Source organism: Pinus tabuliformis, chromosome 3_2 (genome assembly GCF_031772625.1).
Source record: "Pinus tabuliformis cultivar Carrire ecotype Pingquan chromosome 3_2, CPIR1, whole genome shotgun sequence".
In the NCBI taxonomy this organism is placed as follows: domain Eukaryota; kingdom Viridiplantae; phylum Streptophyta; class Pinopsida; order Pinales; family Pinaceae; genus Pinus; species Pinus tabuliformis.
Genome location: NC_142302.1, coordinates 943,298,547 through 943,316,873, shown reverse-complemented (window position 1 = coordinate 943,316,873; position 18,327 = coordinate 943,298,547). Strand labels below are relative to the sequence as shown.

General features: G+C 39.8%; 1 protein-coding gene across 1 annotated transcript; it reads left to right on the top strand.

Moving 5' to 3' along the window:
• Positions 1–9,771: 9,771 nt before the first annotated feature.
• On the top strand, positions 9,772–10,981 carry LOC149183743 (ervatamin-A-like). The gene is made up of 4 exons (XM_089415058.1): positions 9,772–9,840; positions 10,110–10,259; positions 10,659–10,799; positions 10,901–10,981. Exons 1-4 carry the CDS (start codon positions 9,772–9,774, stop codon positions 10,979–10,981), a joined length of 441 nt encoding a protein of 146 aa, XP_089271184.1.
• Positions 10,982–18,327: the final 7,346 nt, after the last annotated feature.

Genomic DNA, 18,327 nt, shown 5'->3' with positions numbered 1-18,327 from the left:
CATCAACACAACGACAATTTGATAACAGAGTTCACCATACTTCTTGGCTACCTCTTTGGGTCCTCAGCTTCTAGTGCGATCGCTTTATTAGTCTTAAAAACTATTTTACAAACATGAGCTCAAAAACACAGAATCAAATTAGAAAAAGGATCTCACCTGGCCTGCATGGATGCATTTTTCCTTATTATAGTAGGCTTCTACTTACCCTACAATATTATTCTCTCTCTAATTTCATCTAATCACTCGATTTCCTCTTAATAACATTCAACAATGGTATCATGCCTTGAAGCTTGAAAGCACATGATTTCACCTAGTGGCTTACTCTTCTCTTGATCCTTATTGCTAACTAAACCAGCCATGGTTTTTCATGTGCTTCCTTGGTAAACTGGAATTTCTCGTCAAGATTTGCACTAATGTAATCGTAGTTAGAACTAGGATCAATCAAAATATAAATAACTTGATTACATAGCTTACCTTCCATCTCAACAATGGATGCTTGGTAGTCTACTTGACAATTATCCATTGTTGCATAAATCATGGGAAAATGATGTGCCATGTCTCCCATGGTGTGAACCTCTTATGCTCTGTAAATATTTGGACATACAATTCTCTACTGTAGGAAGTATCATTTCCATTGGTATCATCCACATGTCTAGCAACACAAAGGATATTTAGCCTCATGTTAGTGTTTCTATTTTGTAGGCTAATGTGCTTGACCCTTCTCAATTAAACTAATTTTTTGTTGAATTCAGCTTGAATTAGTTCTAGTCGTGTTTCCTTCCTTATCTTCAATCTCTTCAGCCATTGCTGTTTGCTTTCCACTCACCCTTGGATTCTAGCCTTCATTTTTCTTGCCCATAACAACGCTTCAATTTCTTAATGGAATCTTTTAAATTTTTACTCTCATGCATATCAATTCGATCTCTAAATGATAAAGGAATCCTACTAATGGATCGTTTCACTTTTTCCATCTTTTGCAAATTTCCAACCTCACATCATAAAACTCTTTCGCCTTGCTATCATAATAGTTGTATGAGAAGTATTTGTATCTAAAGAGACCCTAAAAGTCACCCCATGTCAGCCTATCTTTAGTTATACCATTGAAATTCTTAAGATCTTCCACCATATTTTTTATTTTCCTTTTAGAATGTAGGTGCCTATCATTAACTTCATGTTTTTAGAGTAATCATCAATCCTAAAGAACTTTTCAATACCAAGAAACCATGCTTCTACATCTTCCGATTTCTTTATTTCCCCATTAAATTTGGGTGTTTTGGCCTTATTTAGTTCCTTGCGAATGTGATATTCACCTCTCTTACTATGATGATGATGATGATAGTGATAATGGTAATGATGCCTCCTGGTAGTAGAACTAGAAGGCCTACCAGAGTGGTGCACCCAAGTACTAGTGATTCCCTCTAGGGTACTCAATGGAGAATTCCTTCTCACAATACCTCCACTTTCTCTTCAGGGGCTCTTCCTGGAATTGCTACCGTTGTTGGCTTGTTGGGGCCTAACCCAGGTTTTAGAGGTGAGTTAGTCGAACAAATCCCGAAACTACCAGCCCTTTCGGCAATAGTCTCGGTGCGCGAACTAAGGTCTCACCCGAGGTAGTATGAGAGGGTGTTGGAACCAGGATTCTGCACCCTAGGGCTGTCTTGATGAAGTTTTGGAAAGTCCGTGGCCTGGCCCTGCACGCTTGCGGGGCTTTCGCGTAGTTGTCTATACTTTGCACCCTATGCAACTATCTTTGCGCAACTATGTGTAGAGCGCGAAGGAGGTATTCTCTCGATGCTTTATTCTTACTGTTCTTATAGTTCTTAGTTTAATTACGAAGGCCCAATATTCTTATTTATATTTCAACATTCATAACCAGTGTGTGCACATATAAAACTGTAAAGAGATGCATAAGATAACAGATACATAGATACCCAGTAATTTAGAATCAACTTATCTTTATTATTACGTCTCTCAGATACAATCCCAACTCTTACCCTGCGCACTTAGCTGTAGGGCACTGCGCAAACAGCTGCAGACTCTACTAGGCCTCTGCGCACTTAGATACAGATCCTCTATCCATTACCATGACCCATGACTCAGACTTATAGACTCAGAGCTGGTTCCTATACATTATTCATCTTCATCCTTCTCTTTTGTTTATAACTACTTTACAACTTAGAGTGTCGCTCTATTTATATAATCCCATGGTCTGCAAACCATAGGTAGGTCAACATTACAACGTATTACTTTACATACTCAAGGGCGGACAACCCTTTGACCTGTCTTTACACTTCATGCTCCGTGCACTTCATGAATCCTTTACAATACAACTTGTCCTAAAACTCGGGCTTTAAGTCCCAAAACCGTTGCGTGGGGGATCTGATGCCGAACAAGCCCCCAACACAAACATCGTGACTCGCCCTCGAGTCACTTGGCGGGTGCAGTGATCCTTGCATGGAGTGCATGGAGCAAGTTTTGTGCTTCTCGTAGGTCCGTGGCACACTGTTCTACCGTATGTTGTATCTTTTGCATACGTTCGTCCGAAAATTCATTAGCAGGGTCATATCCCTGCCTCAGCATATAGATTCCTTGGATGCATGCTATATTTCCCTCGATCTTGATGGTCACTGTGAATGCTTCATCGATCCAAGGGTAGAGGCGTGCCTTAAGCACTGCTTATTTTTGACGCGCGACATCCACCTATTCCTTAAATTCTCTTACCTCTTTCATCTTATCCAGTCGCTAAGTAAGGGCGACCATCTACGCGGTCCCTTGGATACTGTCATACTCCTACTGTAACTCGTGCACTTCTGTCTCTAGCCACTAAATAGTTGGATCCTCCTGTAGTGAGGTGAGCATGAAGAGTGAATGATTCAACATGTTTGTCCAATCCTTTACTATACGCTCAATTTCTTCCAGCCCTGTTTGAACAGTGTGGGCGCACTGCTCTCTGACTTCTGGGTGTGTGGAGGGCTGCGCCCTTAACCATAACTCGATGATCTGCAGGTTCAACTCCAACTGAACCTTTGTCGTTTCCTCCTTGGCCTCCCCGACTCTAGCCGCCAGTTGGTGAATCCGCTCTACTATCAATAGCACTGCCGGAACGACCAACTCCGGTACGCTGCTACAGGCTTGCTCAATGGCCTGTTCCAATCCACGGGTCTGTGCAGCCAGGTCATCACGCTGCAGGTTGAGTTGTTCCGTATTTATCTTCTACTAGCTCAAGACCTGGAGTGCGCAGCCCTCCCTGGCGCGTAACTCTGTTTTAACCCCATCCTGGAGCTGATACAGGGTTTCTCTCGGTAGGGCTACCAAGTTCAACCCCAAACCCTTCATTCTTCTTATCGTGGCCCTGTCACCATCGGTTGCTACTGATACCATGCCTTCGGGTAACAGAAAAGTGTTCATTGTGCAGGCACACAGAATCTGTTCTGATTCTAATTTTCCTGTCGCGACGTATGGTGCCATTATTCCTGCTTGTGGGGGTCGCACCTGTAACTCCTGTAAATGCACTCTAAGTGCCCCCAACATAGTTGTCTGCTCCATCATCAATTCTTTGAAGGTGTCCTTAGTGACATCGCGAACTATTTTGCCAATGTCAAAAAGGTCACCCTTAGTGAGCGTGATTAGATCCATCGAGGTCTTTGTTGCCTTCACCTTCTTCCTCGGGGTTGGTTTCTCAGGGACGCGCGGCTGCTTAAGTTGGGTTGATGGAGAACCGAGGTCCGCGCGTTCCTCTGTCTTATCCTCTTCCTCTATGTCCTGCTCCATGGACATTTCTTGGCCCTCCCCGGGCTCTTCTGTGGGCGCAGTGGTGCTCTCCTTTGCCTACGCTACTATTGCTTTTGCTGCTTCCTCAACATTCTTTTGCACAGCGGCCGCCAATTTTTCTTCGCGCTGTGCCCTTACCTCTGCAGCGACTTTTTCATTCTTCCGCTTCTCTGCTAGCTTTGCGATGTGGAGCTTGGCTTCTGCTTTCTTCCTTTGTGTGGCCTCTTTATCTAAGTCTATTAAATCGAGATCCACCACTCTAGAGACCAAGAATCTAGTATCACAAAGATTGCATTATCCACTGCAATGAATGGAAGATTCATCCACTTGTGCACGAGATCATTCCACTCCCGGATATACAAATTATGCATATCGACTTTAAATTCGGCCGAGCTCTACAAGCTGTTGTAGATTATTGGTGAGAGGCATGGCATTTTGTTTATCCACATTCAGATGCTCATCTCCATGAGTACCCAAAATACCTTCATCTCGGGAATCCTCTTCGCGTCCTTCGTTGCCCAGAGTGAGGCGTAGCTCGCGGATTCTGGTAGATCCTGCTTGATGCCAGGGAACTAACTATCCTCTGGCAATTATCCTACCACCAACAGGATGGATAGGAGAAACCACGCATAGTGGAAGGTCTTACCCTGCTCATGGGCCTCTCTATAGTTCGTGAGGAATTCCTCACAGAGGAATCCCGCCCAGTTGAACTGGACCCCTTTTGCACACTGCTCTGCCTACGCAACTGCTGGCTCTGGGACTTTGTCAGCACAGTACTTCCTCATCAGTTTGCCAACCAGCAACTGGGTGGCAACGCGAACCCCTTTATCCTTGATGCTCGCTATGGCATACCCTCTTTTCTTCTTCTCAAGCTTATACTTGGATTTCATCACCTCTGAGAGAGCCAAGTCACTGCTTTTTCCTACAATTGCCACGGGGTCATTACCTTGGTAGGGCAGCCAAGTAACCTTGTGAATTAGCGTGGTCATGATGGGGATCAGCTCCTCCAACCATAGATACCCATCATGCACCAGGCACAACAACTGCCTGATGATGAAAATCGTAATGGGCGCGCAGTGATAATGAGGTATCCATCACAGATTCAAGAGCCCGACCTTCTCTTCTCCGGGCAACCATTTTTGTGGCTCTAAGGTGATGACAGACCCCTCCATGTTTCGCTTCATCAAGCTCTCGACCGCTAGGTGCGGAAACTTCTCGCTGTCCACGAGGTCCCAATCCTAAAATTTCAGTGTAGGCACCCTGCCTAATGGTGGACCTTCGAAGGTGATTCCATCAGGGAGGAGCAGGGTTTGGAGTGCACTCTTCGTAGCCTCCAAGTCCTTGGGAACCTTTGCTTTACCTTTTCGCGGGGGAATTCACTCAGGAAGCTTCGTTGCAGAAACCATGGGAGGCACGTCCTCCTCTACATCATCTTGCTACTCTATCTACACGATGAGGTCTTGCAGATCATCTTCCTCTTCTTCTGATTCAACATTGACCGCCTTGCCCTTCTCCTCCATGGATAAGTGGCCAAAGCATGGGTTTCACGGGGACATGCAGACTGGTCCCTATGCCTCCTTACTCTTCTTTGGTCTTGGCATTCGCAGAGATTTCGGAACCTCCGGCGCCATACCCTCCTCTGCAGGATTATCATGAACCATTTCAGGATGCACAACTTCTCCAACAATATCCTCAGCAAATCTTACACCTGGCTTGGTCGCATTCATCATGTCTAGTCTATAATTAGCTCTTTGTACACTCAATTTCTCTAAATTCGCTCGGCGCTCCACACTCTGTAATAGCTCAATTCTCAAAAGACCAAGTGTTGTTCCATGGCAGGTGGTTATGGTTTTATATTACTTTTCAAATTCGGATTCGACCATTCCCCCCCAAATTCAGATCATAAATGTTCCCTTGGCGGTAGATTTGCCAAAATATTGCCCACAACTTCTGTCTTAATTGTCCACTGCACACTCCATTTTGCCTTAATTCCTCCATCTTATCATGAATAGTGAAATGAATAGTCACTTCATAGTCTATCCACATGGCAATGCACCTCCTAATGCGTAGGCATGGACCTTATGACATACCAACTCTGCGTGCACCCCTATTATCGCGCAGCTCCCAAACAGGTTGTTTTATAGTCCCCCGCTCTCTTTCAATTATTTGGAGCAGTGAGACTGTTCCTTCTTCGATTAGTCAGGTGGTCGCACCATCCTGATGTAGCTCTATCATGCTCCATTGGATAATCCATGAACCATCTTTTATTTTCCTCTCCGCACGTCCTTTTGAGTGTAGCGCACTCTCTTTATTTCGACGTAGCATGAGACGCGGTCCCAACCACGACATTAGACCGACTAATTTCTGATGATATTCTTCCCCTTCATCAAGAAGTGAGTGCATATCTAGCTGTACTAGTCAAGGTTTTCCAACAAGAAAAATGTTCTTCAACTCGTTCCCCAACTTTGTGACTTCTGCATCCAGCAACATACTCTTCTTTCTCAGCAGTACCTTGTTTCTTTCCAGTTCGCTAAGTTGTTCATTCCCTCACTGAATGGCTTCCTAAAGTCTTTCATACTCTCCATCGTGCGGCTTTGTGATCTCTTCTGGCAAGTATTTGTGCACTGTTCCTTTGTTGGCATTATTTCAAATAAGGCCTTTTATGGAGGTTCTTCAGTGATACCAGTTCTTGCTTCATTCTACAGCCTCAGAATTGATTTCGCGGCCAATTTTTTGCATATTTCCCTATAAGCCATTCGACCGCTAAAATGCACAGGTCCCACTCTGTATATCGTATCTTATTTCCTCTATTCATGACTTCGCATACCTTGATGAACGCTTCGCTCTTGATAGTTGGTAGGGCGATCATGTTCTAGCTTTCTATTTTGATACTTCTGCATGTTGAACCAAGCTGTCTGTTATACGTCTCTACCCATTGGGAAAGGTGTGCACGCAAGTTATTTTTCCCCTTACAATTGGTTCTCATCACTAACTGTGCTTTTCCAAATTGTATGTGCATCAATTTTCTACATTCGTGCCAACTTTCTGAATTTCCTTGATGTGTATCCCACCATCCTGCGGGTGTAGCACACAGAGACCATTTCAATGCATCGAACTATTGTTATTCAAGCATTGCATTCTCAAAATTGCACAAAAATTCTTCCACCATGGTTAACCCATCATATATCGGTAGGTTGGGTACCTCTGTAGCTACACAACATAGTGATTTTATCAATCTATTGCAATTAAGTGTTGTCAACTCATGTAGTCGATTATGCCATCTTTCTATTTCTTCCTCTGAATCCGAGGTGCAAGAGCTACTACGCTCCCATGAAATTCTTCCATCAGCAATTGGATTCACTGATTCTTGCTCACACGTAGTGATCTAATAAATGCAATCGATCTCATCATCACTATCTTCGTCACACACCGGTTCAGTGTATCATGCACCTTCAACAGGGTCTAGTGGTATGACCACGTGCAATGCCTTCTTCTCGAAAATCATCTTGAGCTTCTTGAAATTAATAATTCCATTCATATTAGTAGCCCAATCGATGCCTAACAGTGCGGGATATGGATTTCTATCATCAATAATCTCTATCACTTCAAAGTCTGCCAGCGTGCTTGCGCCTTCAATATCCACAGTTATTCCTTGCAATCGCCCCATTGGTATGATTTTCTGTTGGTTCGCCATTCATAACTGAATGGGAGACCACTGCAATGTGGGCTTCCCCATTCATTCCCAAGTCTGTTTCGGTAGTACATTTGCATCTGATCCTAAGTCTAGAATTACCTAGTCCATCTGATATTCTCCTATCTGTGCAGTCAACCTCATTTCCCTTCCTGTGCGTGAGGCATGATTTCCTACCTTTCGGACCATGCGCGGTTCTCTAGACCCTGCGCACCTAGTAATAAGTTCCTGTAAACCTTTCACCACCCTACTGTCACGCAACAATTTCATACATGTCTCCAGATGTTTGATCCTTTCTACCTAAAGCAGAGGCTTCCGTGAAGCTCTTCTTGGCTTCCATAAATGTTTCTTTCGTGCACTCCAAATCGAATTCAGGTTCTTTTGCAGGAGCCTTGCGAACCCAATGATTTTCTTCCGGTTTTTTCCCCTTATCATCCCCTATCGCATTGCCACTTCTAAGCATCATATTCATGTTTGGGTCATCTTCGCGTAGTTCGGCCCTCATCATCTGTACATTCTGAGTTAGGGCCGGCTGGAGTACCCCTTCTCGCACATCTTCGTTATCAAGGTAGGGCAATCCTCTGTCTCATGATCGAACTGATTACAATACGAACACGATGCCCTAGTAGGATTTGTGCAATCGCGGGCGTAGTGACCAGGCCCTCCATAAGGGGTCCCAAACGGTTGATTTGTTACAATTAGCATCATCAAGAATTCAATGCATGTTCAAAATCTAGCCAATGGGATCAGACTTATTTTATGAAAGGTTATGTTTGTTGCTTTAATATGTCCACTGGGTATTAACATGCTAATCAAAAAACACAACACCCATGTGAATATTTATATGTATATGAAGCATATATAAAATACATTGAGGCATTTATCACCTTAGTCAAATATATAACTAGTTCTTAAACTACTACATTTTTAAACTCAAAAAAAATTACTATATTTCTTGCAACAAAGATTAAAATAACACTTATGTTTGAAATTCCTCTATGAAGAATGATTATTATGAACTTAAGGTTAATCTATGACAACTATTGTGGACAAAATTCATGTTTATGTTTCTAGATGTATGCACATTGTCTATGTAGAGGACACAAATACAAAAAAAAAAAATAGTAGTAATGAAGCATCCATATCAGGAGATCATTTCCTTAACAATAGGAAACTATGTATGTCTGTTTACTCGATACAAAAACAATTGAAAAACATCAACTTAAATGAATAATACATATTAAATGGGAAAATACTTATCTTGGATTCAAACAAAAGATGGATTACAGAGTTGGAAACTTCACTACCCAGCCAATTGTATACAACTACAGCCAAGCTACTTCCTTCTGTCACCCTCGATCTTACACAAGGAATCAAGATTCCTGCAGGAGATTAAAGGCTTTTCCTTTATGCGAAATATTCAGAATAATGGTCCACCCTAACAAGTCAAGGGACTCTACAGAAGCCTGTCTCTACCCTTGAGCCTCAGATCAATGAGAGATTATACCCACCTAGTGGAGTCCCCTCTCATTCTCCCAATACTCAATTAAGATATCTGCATTTGAGATGAGCCAAAATCCCCTGTGCGTTGTTGTAGATGTCTATAAACATGGATATTCGTTGAAGTATGTGTAGGCTTCCTCTCTTATTTGTTCTCCGTAGTGCTAAAATGCTAAATGTGAAAAAATGTTATGCGTTTTCAACTTGTCATTTTTATTTTGTGGGAAAATTTGGCTACTCTATGAATATCCACTATGTGTTCTTGTGCTAGTCAATCTTGTTCGTCTACTGGCTTTTTCCTTTTTTTAGTCGATCTCTCCTTCTAGTTCATTGACCTTTACTATTTTATTTATTTTTATCTCACTGATCATGCAACCTTTTCCTAAACTTCCTGCACTTGAAATTAAATTTTGTCACATCTTCTTTCCTTCTCCATTGGTATGTTTCCCTCCTCCATTAAATCCTTTGTGCTCCTTGTCTTTTTGACTTGTCAAAGAAAAATATGGGCTTGTGTCCTATTTTGTGTAGTTACTAAATAATTTTGTGTAATCCATACATTCTAAAAACGAAATTCTTAGACACTTCAACCACCATCTCTCAATGGCTATCCCAAGTTTGTCCAGTTTTCTGCAACAAGCAAACTAAGCATCCCAAGAAAAATCCATCCCTAGTGACCAAAATTTGTGTGTGTGTGTGTGTGTGTGTGTGTGTGTGTGTGTGTGTGTGTGTGTATATATATATATATATATATCGAATTTGTGAATAAGAATAATATTATGTACTAACTTGGATTGAATCAGTTTACAGATATGACTGATCAAGAATTCGATGTGGCCATGACCTTCTTTAAGAATATCGGAGATAATGGAGACAGTAAAGTGAAGAATGGAAAAAGGAGGCAGTAGTAACTCTTGTGAAGGATCAAGGGTCTTGCGGTATATATGATGAGATAAATAATTTCAATTAAGATATTACTATTACTAGATAGAAACTTTAGGTAAATGGTAGCTAAGGATCAGCGATCAGGTTCCCTTTAGATACAATTGACAGAACATAGAAGTACTGGAAGTTTTTGGTCCTTTGTAGTTGTAGCTGCTATAGAGGGTCTCATCTAGATAAAAAAAAATTGTTTACCCTGTCGCCGTAGCAATTGCTTGACTGCACTGGCCAAGGAAACGACTGCAGTGGAGGGAACATTATCAATGCCTTCAACTATGTCAAAAGTAGACGGGGAGGGATAACTCCTGAGTATTACTATTCTTACACTGGTGTGAAGGGCGTGTGTAGAGATGGAGTGGTACAATAATAAGACTTAATGATACATACTAAGATGGATTTGTGTATTAAGATAGTTAAATGATTTGTGCATTAAGATAGTTAGATCCTATTGAGATGGAGTTCAAATGGGTTAGGATTTGGATTGGTTTTATAATTTCTAATTATTTTAAATTGTAATTATTAGAATCATTTCATGTCATTTTGTTCATGGTTTATATGAGAGGTTTTCACAACTAACCATATTTGATACTCAGAATATTAAATTGTATAGACTATACAAAAAAAATATTTTAGAAATTTTGTTAAAAATTACTAAACACATAATTAGTTTTTATAAATAACAATATATTATTTATAATAATAACGTCATGTAATTTGTAAGACAATTAAATCATTGTTTTGTTTTGTTTTGATATAGCTTCCTCAGGGACAAACTATTAGGGGTGTTCAACGTGCCTCTCCTGTTACTGAAGATGCTCTCAAACGAGCAATATCTAGTCAACCTATAGCTGTAGTGGTAAAGTTTAAAAATATTAAAGATATCAAAAGTTATCGGAGTGTAAGTGGTTATGATTCCTTATATTGTCTTTTTTGAGAAAAAATAAGAAAGAGATGAATAATCTAGCAAGTGTAACTAATAGAATTTTGTTTGTTGAGCAGGGAGTATATAATGGTAAATGCAGCAAAGAATTTGACCATGCAGTTGTAGTGGTTGGATATGGAAAGGAAAAAAAGTTTTGAATCCCACAAAAATATTGGATAATAAAAAACTCTTAGGGAACCACATGGGGAGAAAATGGATACATGAGAATTAAACGAGACGTTAACACATCAGGAGGAAAATGCGGTGTTGCCTTGATGGGCATATACCCATACAATTAATGCATTGGCATGGAATTAGATGTGATCACATTATCAAATAATGATAGCAATTGGCTTGACAAAAGTTTGGCAAATTACTATACAATAGTGTGAAAATTTACCCTTTATTTTATTAAGCATAGGTAAAATAAATTCTTAATTTATTTTGTAGAAGTTTAATACTTCACTTATATTATTGTATTGCGTTATTGGTAATATATTAAAATAATTTTAATTAGAAATTTTGTTGTGTTTTTTTAAATTTTAAATGGAAGTATGAAAAGAATAAAATGAAGAAAAATATTTATGTCAGTTCTAAATTTAGATTTATTTTCAAAAACAAATTAATTTAGCTATATACTTCATTTATGTATTTTTTGTTATTTTGTTTTATTTTCAATTCATTTAAAAAATATACATAATTTCATGACAAATAACTTGCTATTTCCCTTAGAGGTGCTCTACAGTACAGGGTAGATCTCAGGTAAATGTAAATTTAACAACATGTAATGTTTAACATTTAACATTTGGATCCTATTGAGAAATCAATCTAATTATTATTATGTATAAACAAAATATAAATTTAAAATATGAAGAGGTTTGCAAACACTCAAAAAAGAGGTATGGTAAATACATAAAAATATATCAAATAGGATAAGAAATCAACATCTAATTGCGCCTAGAGGGGCTCTACAGCCTAGTATGGGTGTAGATCTCACATAAAAACATAAACATGTAAATGTAAACAACCCAATATGGCGTAGATCTCACATTAAAAGGTAAATGTAAATGTAAATTTAAACGTAATGTTTAACATTTAACATTTTTAATGCCTTACTTAAAAATCAATCTAATTATTCCGTATGTATAAACACAATATAAATTAAAAATATAAAGAAGTTTACAAACACTCAAAAAAGATGTATGGTAAATAAATAAAATATAAATAAACTAGAGGTATGGTAAATAAATAAAATCTTTTTTTATATTTACTCCATAGGTATGGTAAATAAATAAAAGTATAAATAAACTAGAGGTATGGTAAATAAATAAAACCTCCTTTTATATTTTATATTTACGAAAACTCAAAAAATATGTTTTATTTACGTGAGCCTTATGGGCCAAATACCATGGGCCAAATTATTATTAATACCATACAGAAAAAAACATTATTAACCCTAATATTAGTATTAATATTATATATACTATTATTAAATCTAATATTCATATTGATATATTATAATATTAATGTAATTAAATTTAATAACTTTGGATTAATGCAATATTAAATTTGTTATATTATAATATATATGAATATATGATGATATATATTAACTCTAGATATATATGGGAGGGAAGAACAAGGGGGAGTAACAAGGGAGGGATGGAGATAAACTTAAGGATAGGGAAGAGGAGAAATCAAGAGGGAGATGAGCGAGAGATGTAGAGAAGGGTAAGAGAGGGAGAGGGAGACACAAAGATGGAGGGGGAGAGAGAGAAGGAGAGAGGGAGGGAGATAGTGAGAGGATTGGAGGATGGAGAGAGAGAGAGAGAGAGAGGGAGAGATGGGGGAAGAGAGAGGAAGGTAGGAGAGAAAGGGAGAGAGAGGAAGGATTAGAGAGAGGAATTGCAAGAGAGGAGGAGAGAGGGAGGGAAGAAGAAATACATATAGAGTGAGAAGTGGTGAGAGAGGGAGTGACAAGGGAGAGATGGAGAGAGAGAGAGTATGCTTAGGAGTGAGATAAAGAGACAAAGAAAGAGAGATAGAGAGAAGGGGGACAAAGAAGGAGAGAGGGAAGGATATAGTAACATAGTTGGAGAGAGAGAGAGTGATGGGGGAAGAGATATGATTGGAGGGAAGAAAGAGAGAGGGAGGGAGGATTGGAGGGAAAAGAGAGAGAGAGAGAGAGAGAGAGAGAGAGAGAGAGAGAGAAGACTTGAGAGAGAGGAGGAGAGTGATGGGGGAAGAGAAAGGATTGGAGGGAAAAGAGAGAGAGTGATGGGGGAAGAGAGAGGGAGGTGTTATGCTCCTATACCAATAGGTGTCATATTTCATGATTGACTTGATGAGCTCTGTAATATGTTCATACCTTTTCTTGTTGAAAATTTTTTCCATATTGTCAAAAAATAAAAATAAAAATTAAAAAATGTAAAGAGGGTATACCCTAAAAGAAAAATCAAAGGGTAAAAAGAATAAAATGGTCAAAAAAGTGAAGAAATGAACCCCAAACAAAGAAAGACCAGGAAAGTGTGCAAGTCTAAATGCCACTACTATTTGATTTTCTGTAATAAGAAATTGTGTGCAGCTTGTAAACTTATGCCACAATTGATGAAGAGTCAAACTGTTTAAACTTGGCTTATTCATCTTTCAATTTCATGCCTTAGAGATAGAGAATAAATATCTGACCAAACAGTGTAATCTTGGCAGATAAGTAGATAGGTAGAGTAAATAAAAAGGAGCTCAACAGTGTAATCTGAGCCCTTGGATGTAATAAGTGCAGACTTAGGTAGGCTTGCCATGTAAAAGAAAAAGAAGATTGATAACGGTTTGCCAGTCTAAGTGCACCCAAATAAAGAAGAAAAACTGGCAGGCTAAAGTTGGTAGGGTAGGTAGAGGTGTTCCAGAATGATACTTATGATGAAAAATGCTTTTAAATGTGTTGATCTTTACTTTTATCACAAGTGCAAGGCATACATTACACTTAATGCAGTTCAAGCAAGGCAAGGTTAAATAACTAACTTCCATTCACATTTTTCCTAAAGATTTTACTAATTCCCCTTAAAGTATTAAGGTCTTTGAAAGTCAGAGGGGCTCAGAGCATTTCTCTGACTTCTGGAGGGACCGGACCCTCAGCCCAATGATCTAAAAGCCTAAGTACTCAAAATCATCCATCCATCATTCATTTCGTTTCATAAAGTTACCTAAGTGAAAAAACCTATTTTACTTAGGAAATACATAATATCACTTGAAAACCCCCTTTTTCCACTTTAGCTTAAGTTTCCATGTGAATTTTTAACATTGGCTTAGTGCTTAATTTCATTCTGTTTCATATTAACTTTTAATTATTATTATATAACTCCCAAAAAACGTTAACCCTTCCCGTATTATTTAATTACATGAAAAACCCCCAAATTTTTATACATTCCCGCCCCGGTTAAATATAACCATACAACACTGTTTAAACAAGAATTAATAAATTCATTCGGAGTTTATTAATAACCTTCCCTGCTCCACAAAATTTGGGATTAATTAACCATTTGGGTTAATTAATAACCATCACCCCGACCAATCAAAATAGCCCCTAAACGATTAAAACACGTTTTATCATGCTGGGCCCGCTGCAGTTAACAACCCGCCATATCCCCTGCCGGTCCGCCGTTCGATCTCTGCATTCCCATCCGACGGTCGATGGAAATATCGCGACCACCCTTTCCACCTCACTTTAACTCGCGATCACCACGCGGTTTTCCATCGTACCTCTGCCACGCGTCACGCTCCCAACATGCTCGCTCGCCCCCGGCCCGAAACCGCCCAGCCCCAAAAGCGGTGTGGGGTAAACCGCTTACCACCCTCCGCGTAATGACAAAACGTCCCATCACGCTGACGTCATCCACCCAATAAATGCCAAAAAGTCCCGCCAACCTGAATTTCGTTAAATAAATGATAAAACGTCATTTTCACCATTATTCTCTGCAAACTGTGCTCCATGCAAAATCACGTCTAGTCGACTGTCCGAGCATTCAGTCCACCACCCGGCCAAGAAACTCCAGCATCGCGCTCTGCAGTCCGTCATTCAACCTGCAATTACACAGTTTACCTCCTTAATCCAGGTATTTATCCTTTTTGCCCTGCAAACCTGCAATTTCAGTTTTCCACTGAGAATTTTACCAGAGAAAGCCGAATTCAAGTTAAAAATAGTCTGTAGCTGCCATAAAGGACCCCAAAACTGTTGTTTACTCCATTCTTCTACAGAAAGCCCGAATTCCAGTTTGAATACACAAGAACCAAATATGGAAACTCCCATAGCCCTGAATGTCGCACCCATGATGCACCCCATAAAGACTTAGATTATCTACCCTTGGCCAACAAAGATTTTCAAATAAAAGATTTTTCTGGTGACAGGAACCATCTTCAGGCCTTCTGCCAAGTCAGGGATAGCTATCTAAACAACTCTGACATTTTTGGATTATGGGAATCTAACCTTCCCATGTATTTCCTTCCCTCAATCCATGTTTTCCCAGACATCATTCATCAATGCTGTGCTAACTATGACCCTATCCATAGAGCAGTTATGTCCCCTTCCCAAACTGTTCTTTTTCCCATAACTACTAAGTCCATTAATGAAATGATACAGTTCCACTCCACTCAGCCCCTTGCTCCTCTTTCCATGGGGTATCTACTTGAAAAAGCTTCTCAATTGCCCAAATCAGAGATAACCTGTATTGCTCAGATGTTCATGAAACCAAAATACCAGCCTCAAGGCCCACCTCCCTATCTGCAGACCTGTTTCACTGAAACTGGAAAACTCATTGTGGACATGATATCCATGATCTTGGGATTTAAGTCCAGTGAATTTGTTGATGATATCACCCTGGTTCTATTGTCAATGTTTACTCCAGGACATCCCCCTATTGTCATATATGACTATGCCACTTTCATTGCCAACAAAATCCATGATCAATTCTTGAATTTAGATAGGGAAGGAGTTTTTAAATATACATCTTTTATATACCATCTTTTGTTATATCATCAGCCAGACAGCTTTCCTTTCCCCATCAGGAAATTGGACTCAAAGGGAAATCGAAGGTCTGTGATCTTTTGGAGCTCAGTCTTCCATAATACCTATGAGTCCCCTTATACCTATAATGAATTCATTGACTGGTTTGTACATCCAACATCCACTCTGTTGATAGGAGTTCCCCCTCCTAGGATCACTGGTGACATGAAGAAAATTCTACAGCTCTCTAAACAGTACAGGATCGGTGACTGGTACCTGTACCAAAATCACACAGAAATCAGAATGTATGGGTGTGAACTTTGCCCTTTCAAGTTGCCTAAATATGTGCCCATGAGATTATTTGCACTAGATTATTTCAGACAGATCATAAATGCAGACTTAGTCCATTTTTGTAATGCAAAGAAGAAGGCTCAATTAAGAATAAAGAACCAGCTAGGCCCTTATGTCATCAATTCTAGGGATGCATGGCAAGAAGCTGAAAAGATTTTAGAAGAACACCTTAGATTGAAGAAGAGTTTTTGGTGGGTGCCATATGACCCAAATAGTTTCATATGTGATAGAAGGACAAAAAATAGGCTATCAGTTTATATACATCATAGGATCCCAGAAATTGAACAATTTGCAAATCAGGATGAATGAGTAGAAGGGACCTTAATAGAGGAGATTAGTGAGCAAGAAAAGATGGAAAATGCTATGAAATATCCTGAAAAAACCCTTGACCTGGACTCTTTTGGACAAGTATCATTCAAGCCGCCTCAACAATCAGGAATTGGTACATCCTCTACCGGAACTTCTCAGCAGCCTGAACAGGAAACTAGCATACTAGTTGCTGGGACTTCCAAAGGAAAAGAAGTAGAGATCACAAAGCAGCCTACAATGACAAATCAGCCTGGAATGTCCAAAGAACAGAGCCAAGTACAAATTCCTCCAGCCCAAACTAAAGCATCAGAAATTCCAGCATTACAGACTCCTCTAAATGAGGAAAGAAACAAAAAAAGGGATAGAGAAACCACCACACCTATCAGTGGACCTACAGAACAACCTGGAGCAAAGAGACAAAGACTGAATCCTCTTTCAGAAGAGGAAATCATTGAAGAAACCACAGAAAGTCTAAGGACTGAAAGAGCAACTAGCCAGCAAACTCCACCATTGGGAGGAACCTCAACTAGCTCACAAAGGCAAGAGCTAGAAAGACAGCACAGTGTAGAAGTATCATCCACCAGGCCACAAAGAAAACAAGCCTCAGACATTAAGAAGACATTCACAGAGATAAAAGCCAGAAATGATCCTGTAAGACTTCAAATTTACAGTCAGTATTTGAAAATGGCCCCCACAAACCAGCAAAGATTAATGTCAGCCTATGACATTAAAGAAGGTAAAATGTTAATGAGTTATTTTAAGCCGAAGGTACAACAACCCCAGTCAGCAGCAGACTATATCAGAACAAACTTGGAGGTCCTGGCCAAAGATATTCATCCTATGGACCAAATTGAACTTCACAAGCAGACTGGGGAAATGGTCTATTCCACACTGACTGATAAAGCCATGCTGGCCCACCAGTTACAAAACTCCTTGGACAACACAACAGCTCAACTACATTTGGAGAGAGCCTCTTCTCTGGCCAAGGATAACAGAATCAAATCATTAGAAGAAATCATCATTGGATTGGGACATGATCCCAAAGATGCTAAAGGCATATAGGCTCTGATCAAGAAGAAAGAAGAGGACATTGCTGCCCTAAGGAAACAGCTGAAGCTACCTCCTTCAAGGCATCCACAGACTGCAGAAGTTATACAACAGAAATCAGAAGAAGATATGATGGACCTGCTCCTGAAACTTAATGAAAGATTGAATGATACAGAGCAGGCATTAGAAAAAGCACTGAAGGAAAAGCAGGGAGAGTCGACCTCCCAGCCTCCTGAGGTAATCCCCATAGTCTCAACTGCAGTCCCCTCCACAAGTGGAATAGCATTAGCTCCAAATGTCCCAACAACCACAGTAGAGGTAATAACAGGTACATCAACAACAGGAACAACACCAGGCAACAGTACTAATATGAGCACAGAAGAATTGATAAAGGCCATGGAAGAATTGAGATTACAAGTTACAGAATTGAAACAGGTAAAAGAGCAATTGGCTAAGGCAGAAAGAAATTATGATATCTCCAAGATAAGTGTTGTGGAAAAAACTAGGGAGATTAAAGCCTTAGAAAGGAAAGTCAAAACATTAGAACAAGAGCTCACTTTTGATAAGCCCTTGGCAGAGATCAGAAAAATCCTTTGGGCTAATATCATTCAGTCTATAAATGAAATATGGCCATCTATCCAAGTGATCTATGAGTAGATCGACTTAATAAAAACAGCCCATGGAACAATTCAGCAGACAAGAGCACAGTTAGGTAAAATGCCAGAGGAAGCCAATCGGCTTATACATTTGTTGAATAACAGAAACAGGGAACAGCTGGAAGAACTTGGCATTTCAGACAGG

What these genes read in the sequence shown, in the direction of transcription:
- LOC149183743 (XM_089415058.1), top strand. Translation starts at nt 9,772, where the DNA reads ATGACTGATCAAGAATTCGATGTGGCCATGACCTTCTTTAAGAATATC. An exon ending in GAGATAATGGAGACAGTAAA is followed by an intron (nt 9,841 to 10,109) that starts GTGAAGAATGGA and finishes CTGTCGCCGTAG; the next exon opens with CAATTGCTTGACTGCACTGG. An exon ending in ATATCAAAAGTTATCGGAGT is followed by an intron (nt 10,800 to 10,900) that starts GTAAGTGGTTAT and finishes TTTGTTGAGCAG; the next exon opens with GGAGTATATAATGGTAAATG.